The sequence below is a fragment of the Diabrotica virgifera genome, chromosome 6, assembly GCF_917563875.1.
Source record: "Diabrotica virgifera virgifera chromosome 6, PGI_DIABVI_V3a".
Lineage (NCBI taxonomy): Eukaryota > Metazoa > Arthropoda > Insecta > Coleoptera > Chrysomelidae > Diabrotica > Diabrotica virgifera.
The window spans coordinates 11,180,055-11,203,039 of record NC_065448.1 but is presented as its reverse complement, the minus strand read 5'-3'; the positions used below and the strand labels follow the sequence as shown (position 1 = coordinate 11,203,039).

Below are 22,985 nucleotides of genomic sequence, written 5' to 3'. Positions count from 1 at the left end.
TGAACTTTTTCAATTTGTTTAGAATATATTGACATATTGATAGTTCGATATCTAACAGATGTTTCTGTCTATTGTGAAAATGAATATCATGCGTTTTATCCGCATTACATCTTTGAGGAGAACCAATATCTAAGATCACACAAAAGTTCGTTACATTTATTTTCAAGAGATACAATATGTGATTTATCTGATATAAGTATTGAAGTATCATCTGAATAAAGTGTAAACTGTACAGCAGAATTTATTGAGACAATATCATTTAAGTAAATAAGAAATAATATTGGGTCAATTACAGAACCTTGCGGAACACCCATATGAATGTAAATGTAATCTGATTTGCAAATATTTACTGATTGTTGGAATACATTTGTTAAGGAGACATACTGACGACGTTCTGATAGGTAGGATTCTATCCATTTTAGAGAGAGATCTTTTATTCCAATATTTTCTAATTTATTAATGAGTATTGTTGTTGTTAAGATGAACCATATAATATTAATGGTAGGGGAGTCCCAGCGGGGATGGTTGTAGTTACTCGAGCGCGTCAGAAAATCACATGGGGAGAAACCTTGTACCCTGTAAATGTACCCCTACCATATTGGATCTTAATACAGGGGAGTTAAGGGGGTCCGAAAAAAATCTTAAATAATAGGAGCTTTAACTAAGAGGTTACTTTAAAATCTTAAAAAGGAGCTCTTTAAAATCGAGTTTTGGAAGTAGAAAATTAAATTAAAAAATGGAAAATCCCCATTAAAATGAAAAACTTAACTTTTTTGGTTTTAGGACTTAATCTTCACAACCCAATAGGTCCCCATAACGCTTTAGTAACTGCAAATTTAGCATCTTGCCTCCTCTACTATGATTATTTGCATGGAGACCAAAGCAACCTAACAGCAAATCAATGTTTTTTTGTATTGTCAAAAATATCCGTTGTACGTCAAATATTTCATCATTTTATTCTCATTTTGTACAGTTTTAACGTGGGTAGAAGTAAATCAAATCAGTAATGAAATGTTTCTCAATAGGATACTAGTTCCAACTGTAAACCGATTATTCCAAAAATTCACGCCCAAGATGCCCAATATGCTTAAGGTGGTGCAAACTTGTAGACCAAGGTCTAGTTTTTCCGGTCTGAGAGGAGGAATGGCTCTATTTGAACAGATGCTGAAATTGGAAGACGTTAATTGTTGTAGGACTTTAACACAACAACGAAGGTGCATGAGTAAACGTTCACACCATCACAAAGGTAGTGGAAGAGCGGTTCCAGAAAAAGATCATATTGGCATTTGGGGAAATAATCATGGAGATCATTGTTTTCCTTCTATGGAGTCGGGTATAGGTAAGTTCAGAAGTAACCATTTTATAAATGATATGGATATATTTGTTAATAGAGATTAAGCATTTCGATGAATTTTTAAAATGGTTTTACTACGCAACGTAAACGTGGTAGATAAAGAAAGATTCTTCTTAGTTACTCTTTTTAATATGTGTGAAATTTTCATTCTAATTTACCTATATTACCATTTTATATGTTTTTTCAGATAGCCATATTAATAACCTTACCTCTGGCGTTAAAACTGATTAAAACCAAGAAAGAGATTTTGATGATCGTCTTCATTCTTTTCTACCAGGACAACATAATCTTCTTTTTTCTCTTCTTCTTCTTCTAGTAAAGACGTGACCACGTGACTCTGTCTATTTTTAATGTGCCTCCAATAAGTTGCCGCATATTCCATCGTTTTTATGGTCTCCTTACTGATCGTCTTCCTGTTGGGGAACTATTTCTCGCCGTCTTTACCTACTATTCTATTTGATTTCATTCTGCCTATATGATCGTTTCATTCCACTTTTTTGTTTCGTACCTGGTCTTTAATGCTCTCCACCATCTACGTCGTATATTTCTATTTCAAGCTCTGCACCAGAGTGTCTTACCATCCATTTTTCTAAGGGGTTTCTTCTATGGTGTTTCTAGCATTTCTTTTGTCCTCTCTGTGTCAGGCGGTGTTTCTACCGTTTATGTCATTATTGGTCTGATGGATATTTAGCAAGTTTTGCCTTTAATTTCTTTCCCGATATTTTTATTTCTCCATATTGTTTCATTCAGGCACCCTGAGGCTCTGTTTGCTCTATTCACTTGATCTGTTTGGAGATTTCTGTAGCTAGGTAGTGATGGTAGTGTCATGTCTAGATAGTTAAACTCCAATTATTTTTCTATTATGTGACCCTCCAGCTCTAACTTACATATTAGTAGGTTTTCCATTCGGATTTGTTGTGTTAAGTTTCGTAAAAAGGCTTTCATTTTATCTTCTTATTTTGTCTCCACTTTCTCTCTAAACCATGGAGTTTTCTTTTTTGATAAATATGTTAATGTTAGTTATTTTTGCTCCTCTAATATAATCTGAATAACAGTATATTCAAGTCTTCGTTTGTAAAGTTATATCATTTTTCTTTGCTTACTTATTATAGCAGAACCTAAGGCCAATTTTAGTAGCAGATCTTCATGGCCTTGGCAACATTTGAATGACTAACACAGTCTTTTAAAACTAACCTATCACATTCCTGGACGATCCAACCTTCGGTGGATGACCATTATTAAACTCAACGCTTAAATCAAATGAAGAAATGAGATAAAGAGCAAAGATAATAAATGCAATCCAAAAAATCTCCCTATGCAGGGAGAATGAAAGATAATTGATGGACAAAGCGAATTATCAAATGACTACCAAGAGAACATCAGAGAATCATTGGCAGACCTCAAAGAAAGGATTGCAGATGGAATAGCTGATGATAATGGCGGTGATGATGATATACCTTTGTTAAATTCATATCACTTTTAGTTCTGAATTTAAGAATTTGTTTAAGAAAAAGCAAAACTTTTTCAGAAGTGTAAATGTTACACACTTTTATTTTTTAGTTTTATAGTTATTTTTGTCTATTTTAAGTAATTTTTAATATTGCTGTCCAAGTTTTCATTAACAGTTTTGTTAATTTTTATAGATAGGCTAAAGAATCCTGGCCTAAACAAAGACTTGGCCTTTACTCTTATAGAGCGACAGTTACTCGGTATCAACGGATTGCTACCACCAATGGTGAAGACTCAAGAAGAACAGATCCAAAACGTAAGAACAAATCTTAACCGTTTTAAAGACCCCTTGAACAAATATTTGTGGCTGATGGACCTTCTAGGTCGTAACGAAAAACTGTTCTTCGCCACTGTGCGTAAATACGTAGTGGATTATCTACCGATCTTGTACACTCCAACGGTAGGAGCCGCTTGCCAAAACTGGAGTTGGGTGTATAGGAGACCTAGGGGTGTTTACATTACTATACATGATAAAGGGCACGTTTACGAGATATTGAAGAATTGGCCGGAATACGACGTTAGAGCGATTGTATTTACTGATGGTGAAAGAATCTTGGGTCTTGGCGATCAAGGAGCTGCTGGTATGGGAATACCGATTGGAAAGCTCGGTTTGTATACTGCATTAGGTAAGTTTGTATGCTTTTTTAATATTATTTTCCTAGTCTTTTTGCTTTATAAATGAATTTTCCCACAAAGTTCTTCACATTGCTATTTTAAAATGCTCTGCTGTTGTCATATTAACTTATTGTTATTCATAATCATCACTAATCGATTTAGAGTCCACTGCTGAATATAGACCTGCCGTAAAAATTCGATTGCATCAAATCTTGAACATCCCGAATCCAGTTGTGCTGGAGGCGCTTGATATCTTCTAATCAACTTGTTGGAGGACGTTCTTCATTACGATAAGTAACGTGTTTAGGTCTCATTCTAAAATTATCTTGATGCATCTTCCATCTCCGACTCTATCAACATATCCCGTCCAGTTACATTTCAGCGTTGTAATTCTTTTAACCGCGTCCGTAACACCAGTGTATCTCCTTGTTTGATTTGAAACTGTCTCGTACTTATTCAACATTGACCTCTTCGTTGTTCTCTGTGCTTCTCCTTCTTCTTGCAGTACCGTCTCCTATCGGAGGTTGGCTACCATCACAGCAATCTTAACTTTGTTGGCTGCAGCTCTGAACAACTGTATTGAACTGCACCCATACCACTCCCTTAAATTTCGCAACCAGGAAATCCTCCTACGTCCCACATTTCTCTTTTCCGAGGTTTTTCCTTGGATTATGAGTCTTAGCAGAGAGTACTTTTCTCCTCTTATTATGTGGCGTAGATATTCCAGTTTTTTCGTTTGTATGGTTTTTATGACTTCGCATTCCTTCCCCATCTTCAGCAAAACATCTTGATTTGTTACTCTTTTTATCCATGGTATTTTCCACATTCTCCTGTAGCACCACATCTCGAATGACTCGATGTTTTTGATGTTTTCAGTGTCAAAGCTTCCAAGCCGTACAGCAGAACGGAGAAAACATAGCACCTTAATATTCTCGTTCTCAAGTTTATATTTATGTTCCGGCTGCATAGGAACTTTTTCATTTTGACAAACGATTGTCTCGTTATCTCTATTCGCCTCTTGATTTCTCTTGTCTGGTTATTAGTATCAGTGACCCAAACCCCTAAATATTTGTAGGACGTAACTCTTTCAACTGGCTGATTATTTATGGTTAAATTCACAATATTCTATAGCTTCTTTGTTACAATCATGAGTTTAGTCTTTTTGATGTTCAGTTTTAGACCATACTTACATATTGGTATGAGTGTTTATGTTTCCATCAAATACTGCAAATTTGCTAGGTTATCTGTTACTATTAGCGTGTCATAAGCGTACCGGATATTGTTAAGGTGATACAGTAGCGATCAACAGGTAGCAAAAACGCGTTCCAAGATTGCGGCTGTAATTTTGAATTTTTTCTCGAGATATTTGGAACACTTATTCGTAATATAATAAAGAATGGCTGTAATAAAGATTGCGGCTGTAATTTTGAATATTTTCTCGAGATATTTGGAACACTTATTCGTAATATAATAAAGAATGGCGGTACAGAGCCCAATTTGAAAAATATATTAATATGTGGAAATTACTCTGTAATTAAATACAATATTAAAAAAACGAGCCTGCACCGCCATTAAGAAGAACAAAAAAATACACTTTCTTCAAATAAGCTTTTTTATCCGATGCCTAGATTTTGTGTCATTTTGGAATTACTAAAATTTTTTATTTCATTAGTTAACGCGATTAACTGATTAAAAAATAAAATAGCAATTCTGCTGACAGCATTTAAAAGTTCAAGTCAAATCATACCGGTTTTAATTATTTGCATTGCTAAAAATTAATATTTTTATTATTAAACAAAGCTATTTGTTTATAAGCCAAAAAATTGTTTAAAACATTGCTGAGGCCCCTTAAATAATCCAATTTTAATTCTGTAAAGTGTATTAGATAGGTAGAGCACTTCTTTATATGTAAAAAAATTAGACAACTTCTAAATGGTCTACTTTTTGTTCAGAAAGATTTTAAAAAATTTGAACTTTTTTAAAAACATTTAGATTGCAAATTTATTATGCAAAATCTATTAGGTGGATTTTAATGAAATTTGGTACACGGTTTAAGTATATTACAAATAATTTCCTAATCGAATTACTAAGGTTCTAAGTGCCACCAAAGTGGTTAAAAACATTGAATAACAACAGGCGTATTTTGCCCCCTTATTTTGTATTTATTGCTATATTGCAGAAAAGGTAATACGTTAAGACATTTTTGACCAGTCGTGTATCATACAAAATTCAGTTATCTTTATTTTATTTCTCTACGACTTTGTTCCAAGACGAATCGTTTAAAAGTTATAAGCAAAGAAAGCAGAAAAAAATCGACGTTTTTCGAAATTTTTATTATTATTTTATTTTTTTATTAATGTTCCGGGCATATTTGAGAAGGAGCATAAATCAATTATTATTACTGAAGGTGTCACCTAACTTTATCTGTAAAATTCCGAATGCCACCTTTCACATCCAAAAATAGACGTTTTTTTACAGATCCTTACTGGTCTATTAGATCTACAATGTTTGTTGTGCGTGTTTCTTTAATTTCCCTTATTTTTTGAATTAGTTTTCTTGTGTCTGCAGTGTGTTTTTCATTTTTCCTTGTTCGGTTCACTTGGTACTTCTTCTGTGCATCTTTAGGGCTTTCACCAACATTCCCTTAAGCTGCTCAATATTGGTTTCATTTCGCACGTATTTCTGTAGGTTACTGTCTATTTCTTCCTTGTATACCCTTGTGTTAATAATCGCAGTAAATGTGACATTTTTAGTCCGTATTTCTATATTGCTTTTCTTTCTTTCCTTCTTTGTGCTCAAGACAATCTTCGTCTATATTTCGTTCTTGCTCAAACCCATTTGGTGATTGTAAAGTCCACTTTGCTAGGGACTTTTCTAAATTGAGTGTCCTATGTTGCAGAAGAAATTCTATAAGAACTTTACCCCTTTCGTTTCTATTTCCTTATACGTGAGGCCCAACTACAAACTTCGCATCATCTGGCTTGTGGCATATTTTGATATTTAGTTCTCCCATACATATAGTGTAGTAGGAGGTTACCTCTTGTATCACAGTGGTAACTTCATTGTCAATGTCATATTGTTATTAAAAAAGTTAACTTATCGTTTCAGCTGGAATCAAACCCCACCAATGCCTGCCAGTTACAATTGACGCAGGCACCAACAACGAAAAACATCTAAAAGATCCTCTATACCTCGGCTTGAGAGAGAAACGACACAGAGGTAAAGAATACGACGATTTGATAGACGAATTCATGGAAGCTGCTGTCGAGAGATGGGGCCAAAACGTCCTACTACAGTTCGAGGATTTTGGAAACTCAAACGCTTTCAGATTCTGGGAGAAATATAGAAACAAGTATTGTACCTTTAACGATGATATTCAGGGAACGGCTAGCGTTGTCGTCGCAGGGTTAATAGCTGCCATGAAGTTGACTGGGAATAAGATTACAGATCATACGTTGGTGTTCCAGGGAGCTGGGGAAGCGAATATAGGGATCGCGGAACTGTGTGTCTACTTAATGGTGAGTTTCATATCTACAAATGCTTTTTTATCACTGACAAATTTTTCTAAATTCCGTAGATAATTCCGTAAAGGTAGATAATCATCAACGGTATATGTACTTTGTAGACAACTGCTTTAAACATATAGATATTGGCGATGTTAAACCATTTAACTACGACTGGATTAATAAGCGCCTGCAGGTGTTAAAGTGTTCAGGCTATTAGTGTTGTATCATCTGCATATCTCAGATTGTTACAACAGTTACTTTTATTCTTTCTCTGAGTTTTCTGATTTCATTCATCTCTATTGATCTTTGAGCAATATCTATTTTTTTTTGTTAGTATTCAGGTTTGTGCTAGTATGTTATCATGGCCATACATATTTATCGGACAGTCTTGTTCTCAAATGTAAAACTTTCTTACTTTTTAGGATGTATTTAATTTTACTGAGGGCTGCTCACCTCAATCTCATTCTCCTATCTACATTATATTTCTCTTTTCCTAGCTCTGTTGCCTTTGTTTTCTGATCTTCTGCGTGTTTTGAAAGTAAGATTATATAATCTGCGTATCTCAGATTGTTCATCCTGTTACGTATTCCTCCAGTTCAGCTTTTGAAAATATTTTTCATCGCTTTGATTGATAACAGTTTGGTCTTGTCGTGAATTGTACAGGGTGTAACAAAAATACAGGTCATAAATTAAGTCACATATTCTGGGACCAAAAATAGTTCGATTGAACGCAACTTACCTTAGTACAAATATGCACACAAAAAAAGTTACAGCCCTTTGAAGTTACACAATAAAAATCGATTTTTTCCGATATATCGAAAATTATTAGAGATTTCTTAATGAAAATGGACACGTGGCATTCTTGTAATAAATTATAGTTAAATTTGTGCACCCTATAAAAATTTTATGGGAGTTTTGTTCCCGTAAACCCCCCCCCCAAACTTTTTTGTACGTTCCAATTAAATTATTATTGTGGCACCCTTAGTTAAACAAAATGTTTTTAAAACTTTTTTGCCTCTTAATATTTTTTCGATAAACCAGTTTTAATCGAGATACGGCTTCATTTTTAATATGTTTACATAAAAATTGTATGGGGGTTCTGTGCCTTTAAACCCCCCAAATGTTTGTGTACGTTCCAATTAAACTATTATTGCGGTACCATTAGTTAAACAGTTAAATAGTTTTTAAAACTTTTTTGCCTCTCAGTATTTTTCCGATGAGGCACCTTTTATCGAGATAAAATATTCTTTTCTAATATGGTTCAAAATATACCTCAAACTGTAATTTATAAAAAATTTCATATTATTACCAGGTCTCTACAATCGTACGTAACAGTATACAAATATGTGGTGGATTTGACAAATATTCAAAATATCTCGATAAAAACTAGCTTTTACAAAAAGTACTGAGAGACAAAAAAGTTTTAAAAGTATTGTGTTTAACTAATGGTACCACAATAATAATTTAATTGGAACGTACAAAAAAGTTTGGGGGGGTTTAAGGGAACAAAACCCCATAAAATTTTTATGGGGTGTACAAATTTAACTATAATTTATTTTTAAAACGTTCCTGCCATAAGAATGCCACGTGTCCATTTTCATTAAAAAATCTCTAATAGTTTTCGATATATCGGAAAAAATCGATTTTTATCTTGTAAATTCAAAGGGCTGTAACTTTTTTTGTATGCTCATTTGGACTAAGGTAAGTTAGGTTCAATCGAACTATTCTTGACCCCAGAATATGTGATTTAATTTATGACCTGTATTTTTGTTACACCCTGTATACTTGAGAAGTAGTATTAGTGCAGTAATTGAAGCGTACAATAGGTTTTTACCTCCGAAATTTTTTACTATGAACCGATTTACATGAGATTTTGGAATTAGGCTGATCTTACCCTTAACTTCAAAAGTGATATTGACCCGAACTCCGTTTCTTATTTTTAAGGGGTGAAAACAACCCCTTAATGGAAAAATTGACATTGAGCCATTTTATCGCCAGAAAACGTGTTTAATAATAAAAAGTGACATTGTGAAGTGTTTTCTAACACAATAATCTCATGTTAAACTCATTTTCATCCGCTTGAAAACCGTACAACCCTTGCAAAATAACCCCTAAATCGAAAAAATTTACAAAAAATTAATTTAGTATGACATAAAAAGAATATGGAGTAAATGATATTTTACGTTCTCTATCTTAATTATCATATTGTTAATCCCCTTTCAACACTTAAAAACAACCCCTAAATAGAAAAAATTTACAAAAAATTAATTTGATTTGACAAGAAGACTTAAATATAGAGTAAATAATATTTTACGTTCTCTATCTTAATTATTTAATTGTTAACCCCTTTCAACCCTTAAAATCAACCTCTCGATTAAAAATTGTATAAAAAATTTCTTTTGATAAACTAGAAAGGATTTAAATATCTTTCCACGTTCTCGAAAAAGCTATGCTGGAAAATCATGCTCAAGTTCTTTAACCCTTAAAACTACCCCTAAATTAAAACATTGAATATGTATGATTTAGTTTTTGGGCCATAACTACTTCAATTTTGAAGCCATCACAACTTATAAACAACCATTTTGAAGGTAATTAAAAGAGCTACATCCTTTTTTATTATAATATGTAGTGAAAAACCTTTTATTTTGAAACGGTGAAGGGCCAAAAGGACTCGAGAGAAACTGTGGTTGCGCTATCGCGCGCGCTTTAATCAATCATATCTTCGTCAATTCTTGTGTGATAAGTTAGAGAGCGGAATATATGCAACACAACATTACCAAAATATGCGCATATATATGCATTACTTTTACTACAAATATGCAGGTATTTTTTCTAAATTTGTCTAAATATGCAAATGCATATTAAAAATACTCAAAAATAAAACAATATATTAAGTCGTAAGATCTTCAGAAAAGTTGCCTTCAAAAATACGTACAACTTTCCTCAAACAATCGAAGCCCTCATTTTTTTCTAAAACATTTTTTAATTTATTTCTAATTGTAATCCCTGTATTTCCGGGAATTTTTTGACAATGAGCAGAAAAAGTGTTAACAAGATTAACCGAATCACTTAATTGTAAATTCCTTTGTTCTAATGACTTTATTAAATCTGGTAAAAAACTAAAATTAACTTTTATGAACATGTTCTTTAGCAATTTGTACGTTACTTAAAGAACAAAGTACGTTACTTAAGCTGAAGAACAAAAGCGGAATTGTCTACAATTTGATAGATTTTTTTATTTTGATGCTTCTCTCTATGTCCGTCCTTATAGAAGTAAAAGCGAATTTGTCGAATAAAAACACTCTTTCCAGAAAAATTTCTTTTGTGGGACATGATGCTTTTGTTTGTCAGTTCCTCATTTAAAAAATGAAATGTGAAAATGAATGTAACTTACGATTTTGAAACAGGCCTTGCAAAATACTTTGTCTCCACTTAGCTTTAACTCGGGAAAACACTTTATCCAAGCACTTTTTTGAATGGTAGACATATTTAAATTTAATATATACCAATCACTTCAAAAACACTAAATACGATACAACGTTTACTTTAAACAAATGTTGGCCGGAAACTGACAAAATAATTATTAGACCCTTAAAAGCAGGTAGGTACCTACGACTTGCTACGCTAATAAAATAATATTTTCCTGAGAACACCCATAATTGTTAAATTCAGGTAGTAATGGGAAAGTCCAGATGAGCGATAGATAGATAAATAACGAGCTCGTTCATATCGAAGTTATAAAATTCCAACTAAGAGAGGAAAATTTTAAACTTTTATATAATTTATTTTTAAAATATGCAAAATAAATCGTGTTGAGCTTAAATATGCAATGTTGTGTTTGTTGTCTGAAAATATGCAATATATGCATCTATATGCACTTTGCATATATTCCGCTCTCTAGTGATAAGAAAAACAAACAAACCAAATTTTTTGTCAAAAAACCTATTTTTTTTATTATTACACTTTTTTACGTATCTTTCAATATTTTTGAGATATTATGGAAAGAAGGTGTTTTTTTTTTTAAATTCGAAATTTTTTTTTCTTAAAATCGTGATTTTTTCAATAAATATGTATTCTAAAGCAGCGAAACTGCTAGAGTCCATCAAACTCTTTATATTAAAGTTGATTCTAGACGAAATACGATTAATTTTAATTTTGGTGGAAATGACACTTATGAAATCCATTGATTAAAAAAAAAAACCATTAGATGTTCCTCTTTTTTTCGTTACAGCTCACTCATTTTACGTACAAAAGACTTTTAACAGTGCTCCTTCTAAAGCTTATTTAAAACACTATAAAATCCTTTCTCATTAGCATGCATAAAATTTATTCGCTCTCCGCTAGATGGCATTGAATACATCGATTAAATTTCACACAAAATAAAAAACGGTTTGATCTTCAATATCTTGCTTAATATTGCACTTAGAACACTCTTTAAAAAACCAATTTGTTAATTTTTTTATCTGCTACAATTTTGTTTGTCATAATATTATCGTTAAAATGCATATTTTTGGAGATAATTGCAAAAAACTGTTGAAAATCGTGAGAACATTCCGAATTTTCAATTGCCAAAAACTTGAAAAGTATTGGGTTTTTGAAAAAAATTTATACAACATTTTTTGCTTAAAATTAGGTCTACTATCGATATCTGAGGTTATTTTGAAAAAATAATTTTCCACCACCGAAAAGAGGTGGCAACCACCCCCAGGGTGAAAACGGAGTTCGGGTCAATATCAATTTTGAAGTGAAGGATAGGATAAGCCCAATTCCAAAATTTCATGTAAATCGGTTCATAGTAAGAAATTTCTGTATATTTCAGTATACAGGGTGATTGATTAGTAGGGTAAAGCTCAATAATAGCTCCGCTATAGTAAGAGATAGCAATAAAAGTTAATAACAAAAATTTTAGCCACCTTTGAGCTTCACATTACAAAATTAGTTAGAATGTTACAGGGTGTTCGATAACACAGTGGCAGACCAAACTTATGTTTTTTTAAATGGAACACCCTATATTTTATTTTAAATTCGAAATCCTGTTAACTTCTCCATCACAAAAATATAAAGGTTTGTTATGTTATACAGGGTATTTACAAAGTTATAACCAATTTTATATGAAAATCGTAACAAGTTCAACTCACTGTATAAATAAAAATAAGCAAAACAACAATGGTTTATTAATGCCATATTTTTTAACGTATTGTCAAAATTTTCAAGAATGGTCGATATTGCTAATTTTCTTTATATCAAATACAGGGTGAGTCAAAACGCAAGTACATTATTTTCTCAGTAATTTTGAAATGGAACACCCTGAAATGGACCAGTAGCGTGGACACCCAAATCACCAGAATTTAATAAACTGGAGTGATTTTTTTGGGGTTACGTTAATAATGAAGTTTATAAAATACCTCCAACAACTAGGGATGAGATGAAAAATAGAATACAAAGTGTATTTCGATGTGTTAATTTACAAATGCTCCGTAGAGTAAGTAGCTCATTCAATGATCGTTTTTAGGCGTTAGGAGATCATTTTGAACACCTTATGTAATTAAATATTAAAAATATTTTATTAAAAGTAGCTTCTAATTTTTTCAAACATGTTTTTTTGCAAAATGTATTACTGATAAATTATGTTTCGTTCTTTATTTGTTACATTGTTACTTTTACATACAAAAGTAATGTTTAATTGTCTTCACAAAATATTGTATTTTGTGTTTGTGTGTTTTTTTGTAAAATGTATTACTAATTTTCTTTGTTTATTTGTTGCATTTACATAAAAAGATAGTTTTTAATTGTTTCAAAAATGTTGCATGTAGTGGTTGTGTTTTTGTTTGTAAAATTTATTACTAATAAATTATTTTTATTTCTTTATTTGCTACACTGTTACATTGATTACCGGATTGATAATCGGTAATCTTCAATTGTCAATTCAGTCATGGCTTACTTAAAATTTAGATAAATTTAAACACCTAAAATAATTTGCTCTGAAAAATGAAAATATCTCGAAAACTAATAAATTTGGGCATAAGGAATGTTATATAAAAATTAAAGTACATTAATGTTACTTTTCAATAATGATATAAAATACAGGGTATTCCATTTAACATTACTGAGAAATGAATGTAATTGCGTTTTGACTCACCCTGTATTTGATATAAAGAAAATTAGCAATATCAATAATTCTTAAAAAGGCATTAATAAACCATTGCTGTTGTGCTTATTTTTATTTATACAGGGAGTTGAACTTGTTACGATTTTCATAAAAAATTGGTTATAACTTTGTAAATACCCTGTATAACATTTCAAACCTTTATATTTTTGTGATGGAGAAGTTAACAGGATTTCGAATATAAAATAAAATATAGGGTGTTCCATTTAAAAAAACAAAAGTTAGGTCTGCCACTGTGTTATCGAACACCCTGTAACATTCTAACTAATTTTGTAATATGAAGCTCAAAGGTGGCTAAAATTTTTGTTATTAACTTTTATTGCTATCTATTACTATAGCGGAGCTATTGAGCTTTACCCTACTAATCAATCACCCTGTATATTATGTTAATTTTTGAACCTACATTATCCTTACAATATTTTAAAAAGAGGTTTCGAAGACCTATAAACTTTGAATATTATTTTCTGAAAACAGAACTTAAATTTCCACTTGTTTTTAGTGCAAATCCGGAATGGCAGAAGAGGAAGCATTGAAGAAAATTTGGATGGTAGACTCTCAAGGACTAATCGTAAAAGGTAGGGACAAAATTGTAGGACATAAGAAGAAGTTCGCTCAAGATCATGATCCTATAAAGGTGAGCAAATAAATACAGTAATATACACCCGTGTTAGCTGCCCCCCCCCCCACTTGCAAAAATTAAAAAACAAATAGCCCTGATTTATGAGCTATTTATGAGCTTTCATATTCCGCAAACTAAAAATTTTGACCTCGTTCCACTGAGCAGGAATTTATTACTTTAGTGGGGGGGGGGGCTGAGTCAGCCCCCCCCCAATACTTTTAAAATAGGAATATTGAATCGGTTTTTGCGGCAGAATTACGAGCTATTTATGAGCTCTTGAAATTATATAGTTTCGATTTTTGAGCTCATCCCCTTCACCCCCAAACAACCCTTTAATTGATTTAACTTAGGAGAAAAATGCTGAGAAAACTTAAAATATATCGTATTGCGGATATAATTCCTATAGCGTATATACTCTAAGAATAAACTATTAAATCACGTGCATTTCGATTATTGAGCAACCCCTTCGCAAGAAAACCACCCTATCTTCCCGGCTTAAGAGAAAGTTGTACTTAAAATGCATTAAATTAATTATTTGGCGACTACATATCATTTAATAATTTATAAGGTTCCAAATTACGCGCATTTAAATCAGTACATTGCAATTTATTTTGTATAGTGCAGGCACTGAAAGTAAAAAATCAACGATTACCTTCAATTTCGGTGAACCTTCATCGATTTTCACGAAAATTGGTTAGTGGTTAGAGGATACCTCAAGAAACAAAGGTGACATGGTACCACCTTGCGCCTTTACCCTGAGGGTGGATACCGCCCCTTCTCGGGGGTGAAAATTATTTTATAAAAAATAACTGCACAAATCTATAAAAGAACAAATTATAAGCAAAATTTATTATATAAAGTTATTAAAATAAGTCAATACTTTTTAAGTTATTAAAGATCAAAAATTTTAATTACTCGTGAAAAAATTGCATGTTTTGAAGCGGTTTTTCGTAAATCACTGAAAAACTGTAAGTTTTTACAAAAAAAGTTAATAGTAGTTTAATTCGTATAGCTTATATTCTACGAATAAACTCTTAAATCACGCGCCTTTCGATTATTGAGCTACAACCCCTTCGCAAGAAAACCATCCCATATTCCCGGCTTAAGAGAGAGTTGTACTTAAAATAATTTAAATTAATTATTTGGCGACTAGATATCGTTTAATAATTTATGAGCTCGCAAAATATACGCATCTCAATTATTGAATTGCCATTTTCTTTCTATAGTGCAGTCACTGAAGGTAAAAATCAACTATGACCTTCGATTTCGGTAAATCTCCATTCATTTTCACGAAAATTGGTGAGCGGATTTTGATGCTATCAACTTTTTCTAGAGTTAATTTTTGATAGGTATTACTAAGTACTTTGACAAGTATTTAGTACCTAAGTGTTATAAAATGCATCTCTTTCCCGTTATTTAAGCTTGAATCCTTAGATTTGAACAGTCGCAGAAAAAAATATACATTATTAAAAATATACATTAAAATTACAATAACTTACTTTAAATTAATATTAAAGGGTTTTTTAAGTAAGTAATTTATTATATTTTTCATTAGCTTCAATTTTAGTGATGAAAACTTTTTTGTAAAAACTTACAGTTTTTGATTTTTTTATGAAAAATCGCTTTAAAGCATGCATTTTCTTAATATTTGTTCTTTAATAACTCAAAAAGTATTGATTTATTTTAATCACATTATATAACAAATTTTGCTCACAATTAGTCCTTCTCTCGATTTGTGGGGTTATTTTTAATAAAGTAATTTTCACCCCCATGAAGGGGTGACATATACCCTAGGTTAAAACCCCAAGTTGTTATTATCAATTCGTGAAAATGAATGGAGATTTACCGAAATCGAAGGTCATAGTTGTTTTTTACCTTCAGTGACTACACTATAGAAACAAAATGGCAATTCAATAATTGAGATGCGTATATTTTGCAAGCTCATAAATTATTAAACGATATGTAGTCGCCAAATAATTATTTTAAATTATTTTAAGTACAACTCTCTTTTAAGCCGGGAATATGGGATGGTTTTCTTGCGAAGGGGTTGTAGCTCTATAATCGAAAGGCGCGTGATTTAAGAGTTTATTCTTAGAATATAAGCTATACGAATTAAACTACTATTAACTTTTTTGTAAAAACTTACAGATTTTCAGTGATTTACGAAAAACCGCTTCATAACTTAAAAAGTATTCACTTATTTTATTAACTTTATATAATAAATTTTGCTTTTAATTTGTTCTTTTATTGATTTGTGCAGTTATTTTTTATAAAATAATTTTCCCCCCGAGAAGGGGCGGTATCCACCCTCAGGGTAAAGGCGCAAGTGGTACCATGTCACCTTTGTTTCTTGACGTATCCTCTAACCACTGACCAATTTTCGTGAACATCGATGAAGGTTCACCGAAATTGAAGGTAATCGTTGATTTTTACCTTCAGTGACTGCACTATACAAAATAAATTGCAATTTACTGATCTAAATGCGCGTAATTTGGAAGCTTATAAATTATTAAATGATATGTAGTCACCAAATAATTAGTTTAATGCATTTTATGTACAACTTTCTCTTAAGCCGGGAAGATAGGGTGGTTTTCTTGCGAAGGGGTTGTAGCTCAATAATAGAAATGCACGTGATTTAATAGTTTATTCTTAGAGTATATAAGCTATAGGAATTATATCCGCAATACGATATATTTTAAGTTTTCTCAGCATTTTTCTCTTAAGTTAAATCAATTAAAGGGTTGTTTGGGGGTGAAGGGGATGAGCTCAAAAATCGAAACTATATAATTTCAAGAGCTCATAAATAGCTCGTAATTCTGCCGCAAAAACCGATTCAATATTCCTATTTTTAAGTAGTGGGGGGCTGACTCAGCCCCCCCCACTAAAGTATTAAATTCCTGCTCAGTGGAACGAGCTCAAAATTTTTAGTTTGCGGAAAATGAGAGCTCATAAATAGCTCATAAATCAGGGCTATTTGTTTTTTGATTTTTGCAAGTGGGGGGGGGGCAGCTCAACACGAGTGTTATATACATTTAAAAAATGAAGATTTATTCTTTTTTATTCTCTTTGAGACTTCACTTTCAGGTTTTATTTGCAAGTTAGCCAATATTTACCACCACTTCCTTCCTTTCATTTTGTTCACCATGCTCTATATGTATAGCTCTACTGTATAGATCTCCTTATTTTTTCTTTATTGCTGTCTAATATTGAAACATTGTTCTTATTTTAGCAATTGTCCGAAGTAGTAAAGAAGATAAAACCGTCGATTTTAATTGGTGCAGCAGCTGTTCCTGGGGCCTTCACAACTGAGATAATACACGAAATGGCCAAAAACAACAAGCGCCCTATTATTTTCGCCTTAAGCAATCCGACTCCAAAAGCAGAGTGTACTCCAGAACAAGCTATCAAGGAGACAAAGGTGAGTCATCAATAATAATTAGTTCTACTAATACGATGTTGTTTAGTTAAGCTGAAAAAGCTCTACATCAAAGTACTAAAAGTTCGAAATTAAAAAAGGAATGCATCAGGGATGTGTGTTGTCGCCACTACTGATTAACGTACACATAGAAATTATGTAAAGAGCTATCCGATAATGTCATAATGGCAAAGAAATCAAAGTTCGAATAAAAAAAAGCAAGAAAAAACTTCAATAAAGTAAGAAAGGTACTTCGTACAAGAGAACTGAAGTTGGACTTGAGAATTAGGCTAGCAAGGTGCTATATTTTCTCCACTCGGCCCTATGAAATGAAAGCGTGGACCCTTAACGAGGTGACTACTAAGAAGATAGAAGCATTTGAACTGTGGATATAATATAGAAAAACCCTGAAGGTATCATGCATCGAGCATGTAACAAACAACCAAATCATGGGAAGGGTTAACAAAAGAATGGAAATAATGAAAACCATCAAAACACGAAAGCTGGAATACCTGGGGCATGACATGCCTGGTGAGGGAAACGACGTATTTAAATGAATTATACAAGGGAAGATCCAAGGCAGGTAGAGTATAGGAATGAGAAGAATCTCATGGCTACGTAACTTACGAAATTGGTACGGATCAATATCAGCATCTAAGATCAGAGTAACCACCTCCTTCGCTGATGTGGCTCGTAAACAAGAAGAAGAAAGAAGAACCTGACATAGGAACTATAGTCAAAATCAACAAGAAATACAATATGGAACATTAAATGGACGAAAGTATGGTAAATCGACCCACACAAATTGAGAATACATTTACGATCTTTTGAAAGTGAGTATTCAGCAATATTGGCTCATATAGCTCAGAAATTAGTTATAAGGACAGCCTCCACTTATACAATAATATAGAATAGAAATCTACTTTGAGAGAGGTGGTAGCTCACTAGGTACCCACAAGATTAAAACAAAATTTAATGGAGCTTATCAAATTCTCAAAAGAAAATTGATCCAAAAACGACAAAATAAAGACTAGTAAACCTATGAAAATAGTGTTATCATAGTGAAGAAGAGACACCTTGCTGCTGTGGAAACACTAATTAATTTTTGTAAAGCCTTAATAATATTATATAGTCTGTTCGCTAAACTCAGACACAACTGGCTAGTGATTTTAGTAGGTAATTTTTTTGCTTTTGGCCAATTTTGCGAAAATTGGCAAAATTATTAACTATTTAGTAATTATTTTTTTTGCCAATTTTACCAAATTGGCAAAATTACTTACTAAAATCACTAGAAAGTTGTGTCTGAGTTTAGCGAACTGACTATAATAGAGATAGTAAACTTGAAGAAATTATTAACAGATGGAAAACGCCTTATCTTGAACATATTTAGATACGAGAGGTATATCTTCCTCCGACTGATAATAAAAGAAAAATAAGAAGGAGAACGTGATCCTGGCAAACAACAAATGACCTGACTGCGCAAGTAAATAGGTAGAAACTTGAGCGCACTCTGATTTTCGACCTCCTATTCACAGCAGTGACAGTCACCATTTGAACAGCATCTAATCAGCTTTTGACAGGTCTTGAATAATTCTAGGATAGGAAGAACTACTCAGGGTTCAAAACTGGTCACCATATGTTATAAATCTGTTCAAATGTGTTCAAAACCTGTTCAAAGCTTTTTAAAGACTGATCAGATACTTCAGACGAAGGTTCAAATGGTGACTGTCACTGCTATGAGTCAAAAGTCGAAGGTCATAGTGCGCTCAGTGTCAACCTATCTACTATTTGACAACATCAAGGACTGGACACAACTAGACCTTCAAATCTTAATAAGTAAGAAAAGCACAGGATAGATATGAATTTGTAAAAGTCAACACCAACAAGAAGGAAAAGAAAGAAAGAAAAGAAGAAGAAGATTAACAGTATTGGTACAGCTTGTTTTTAAAAGTACTTAGAACAGAAACCGAAGCTTTTCACCTCGCCATTTTTACAGAATGGATCGATTTGCTTAAAAATTTGAAAATAAGTAGTGGATAGTCCAAGGATCAAAATCTGTATGATTCCGAAAGGCGCTTTAGCCATGGGGGTGGTTGTCACTCCATCTCGGGGGTGGAAATTTTTTATTATATTTTGGCTGAAAAAGTTGATAAAAACATTCATTCTAAGCAAAAAATGTTCTATACATTTTTTTGATAAAATGAATAGTTTTCGATTTATTCGCTATCGAAAGTGTTAGTTTTGTATAGAAAAAATCAATATTTTTCGATATACTTATTTACGATTCACTCAATTTTTGCCGTAGAAAAATTTTTTTCAAACAAAGTTCTTGGGAATTAAATAACCTACAATTTTATATTGAAATATTTTTTCGTATCTCTAATGCTAATCTTTCTATTCTGAAGAAAATTGTATTTTTTACCAAACTACAAACATTCGTTTTTCGCTTTTAACTCTTTCTGCTTTTCGCAGTTTTTTAAAAACTAATCATTCTAATCCAGTCAAACTTCTAAAATCTATTAATAATACAAAATAAATAAGAACGAATAAGGCCAATGACTAAAAACACCGCTAACTTACATTATTATTCTTCCAATTGGATGTCTCCTTTTTTTTTTCAAAAAAATATATTGATTTTTTAACCGTAACTTTTTTATTTTTTATCTTACAAAGTTTAGTAAAAAATAATTTTATAGGATTTTGCAAGGTCTATAAGCCTATTAATATTAATTATTTTTAAAATCCTCAGTCGCAAAAAGAGGTGACTTTGAAAGGGTTGCTAAAGGTGGTTTTTGCATGTTATTACAGTTTTAATTGTCAATAGCTCACTCAATTTTTGCCGCAGAAAAAATTTTTGCAAACCGCGTTTTTGGGAATTAAATAAGCTACAATTTTATGTTTAAACATGTTTTCGTATCTCTGATGCTAATCTTGCTATTGTGAAGAAAAAGCTATTTTTTACAAACTACAAAAATTCGTTATTCGCTTTTAACTCCATTAACCCAATCATTCTAACCCGGTCAAACTTCTAGAACGTATTCATAATACATAAATAAAAAATACCAAATAAGGTCAATGACTAATTTTCATCAGGGTGATGATTAGGGGGTTGCTTGCGATCACTTTTTCGCTGAAAAAAATAGGGACTGGCATTCTTATCATTATGGCATTTAATTTTTAAGCTAGAAACTTTTTTTATTTCTGGAGAAAGATATTTCTAAGTACTTTAAATTAGTTGTCCTCAAAAATGCATAGTTTTCCCGTCTTTTGACTTTGAAACTACAATATTTAGCATTTGACGAAGAAGAAGAAGAGCCAACATATAATAAAGTATAGCTCGATTACTATTGGTCTTAAAGAAAATTAAAAATAAACGGTTTTGTTTATTTTTCAAAAGGTACATTTTTGTTAAGTAAAGTTGTTTTAATTGTGGCTTATTTCCCATATAAATAATTATTCATAAAAATGCCACAAGGAAATAGCTTCAGAACAACATTAAAGTTGTTTTGATAAAACAAAAACTTTTGAAGTTATTAGCAGAAAACTTATTAAAAACATTGATTTTTCCGATATAAAACTAACACTTTCTTATAAATTTTATCAAAAAAATGTATAGAACTTTTTTTGCTTAGAATTACTGTTTTTAAAAACTTTTGCGATTAAAATATAATAAAAAATTTCCACCCCCGAGATGGGGTGGCAACCACCCCCATGGTAAATGTGCTTTTCCGCATGATATAGATTTTGATCCTTGGACTATCCACTACTTATTCTCAAATTTTCAAGCAAATCGAACCATTCTGTAAAAATTGCGAGGTTTTGTCTTATTTTAATACCAACTATAGATATGAATTTTCCTTTATTTACTCTTTGTTTTTCTAGGGTAGCGTTATTTATGCCAGTGGCAGCCCATTCCCTCCAGTACAATACGAAGGAAAAACCTTCCACACAGGACAAGCAAACAACTCCTACGTGTTCCCCGGAATAGCACTATCCGCTGTAACAGGAGGCATTCTCCATTTCACCGACGAACACTTCTACGTCACGGCTCAAACGTTAGCCGATTTAGTAAAAGAAGAAGACTTGAAGGTAGGGCGAGTCTATCCTCCACTGGAAACGATCCTGGAAGTGTCTGTGAAAATAGCTACCAAGTTAGTGGAGTATTCGTACGAGCAGTGCATAGCGAGTGTTTATCCAGAGCCGAGGGACAAAGAAGCCTTTATTAGAGCGCAGATGTACTGTACAGACTACGAGCCGGTTTATCCTTGTCCGTACGATTACCCCAAAGAGAAAGAGGTCAAAAATAAAAAATGTTGATATTGTAACGATACGTGATAAATTATATTGAAAATGTAGATGTTTTATATTTTTTGGTATTAAATACTTTGTGCAACGGAAAATACACTCTAGTCATTTGTTCTGTATGACTTGTAGTCAATATAACAATTTTAAAATGATCTTTCAGTATCCTTCTTGCTCAGCATATAAACTGTTGGAGAAGAGGAGCATGGAGAAATATCTATGGAATATTGACAGGTGTGAAAACTTGACTGGAAAGATGCTGAATTTGTTGCAGTTCTTGATTAGCATTCGCTGCGGTGATTGAGAGTATTGAGCATCGAGGATTGGTGGATCTTAGATCTGTTTCCTGGCCTATTTTAAGATTTTACTCAGCTATTCAACATCTTCACTTGGAGTAAGTGACTAAGTTTCGACTCCATACAGTACATTAGTAAAAGAGCAGTGAGAGGAGGACCTTTTTGGTGGAGACTCCCTATGTTATTTATTTTGGGAAAAACGTCAAAAAGTCTTTGGTTCATTCTAGTCATTTCTGACGCTTTTTAGAGTGGGGGTAAAACAATTCGGCAGATCGTGATGTTTGAGACCTTGTTGGAAAGAGGGTAGTTCAAAAAGTAATTATTGAAAGGTTAGGAGTTCGAGAGTGGATAACCAAATGGGCCTTAGGGATGTAGCTCCTGAAATGTAGGATGGCTTGTTGAAAACAGAGAAGTCGAGAGGTACAGCTGGTTCCTAAAAAACTGATACCACTCTTAAAGCGTATTTTGTAGAAAATTGAGCAGTGTATTTTGGAGCATAAACACTTAGTATTTACATACTGTCACTGTCACTGTCAAATCTTAAAATTTGTCAGAAAACTTATTCGAAATGTCACTACCTGCCGTAGCGAACCATTTTAACGTAAGCAGAACAACAGTTTTTAATATTAATAAAAGATGGAGAGAACAAGAAACTCTCGAAAGAAAGCAAGGTTCTGGAAGACCAAAAATATCTACTGCTGAAGATCGTACGCTTTTGGAAAGATTAGAAGAGAATCCTTTTGAAGATGCGAAAACTGCAAGAATTATGTCACAGTTTCCGGGAAGAGTGACAACAACTTGGCGTATAAATGTTTTGCTGCCTCTGATAGTGCCCAGTTATCTTTTAATTTGATAACAATTCTTGCTTTAATATAGGTATTGTTGAGTTAAGTCGTTTGTTTTATTCTTTAATAATAATAAAAATAATAACAACAACCCTATTTTATGTAAAAACTAACATTTATATAGATACTCTTTATAAAAGGCAGGAATTCAAAATAATATCAAAATTTAGACCTTAATAATTATTACAATTTGTAAATTAACATAATATTATTATGTAATCAGTTGTTTGTTTGTTTATTTTATTATTTGTCTGTCATAATAAATATACAGTGAGCACGTAAAGGTTGGAATAAATTCATTTTCTCGAGAATGGACGATTTTGAAAAAAAAAATGCCGAAACAAGTCAATATTTATTT

The 22,985-nt window shown here is 32.3% G+C and overlaps 2 protein-coding genes across 2 annotated transcripts in view; one reads left to right on the top strand and one right to left on the bottom strand.

Annotated features, from left to right (window-relative positions):
* LOC114331966 (putative thiamine transporter SLC35F3) overlaps positions 1-22,985 on the bottom strand; it is a 222,876-nt gene that overhangs the window by 30,896 nt on the left and 168,995 nt on the right. The gene's annotated exons all lie outside the window — the stretch shown is intronic.
* Positions 910-21,584, top strand: LOC114332353 (NADP-dependent malic enzyme-like). The gene is made up of 6 exons (XM_028282142.2): positions 910-1,339; positions 2,998-3,489; positions 6,587-6,996; positions 13,650-13,784; positions 16,999-17,187; positions 21,067-21,584. The coding sequence occupies exons 1-6, from the start codon at positions 1,012-1,014 to the stop codon at positions 21,499-21,501; spliced, it is 1,989 nt and encodes a 662-aa protein (XP_028137943.1). The 5' UTR covers positions 910-1,011; the 3' UTR covers positions 21,502-21,584.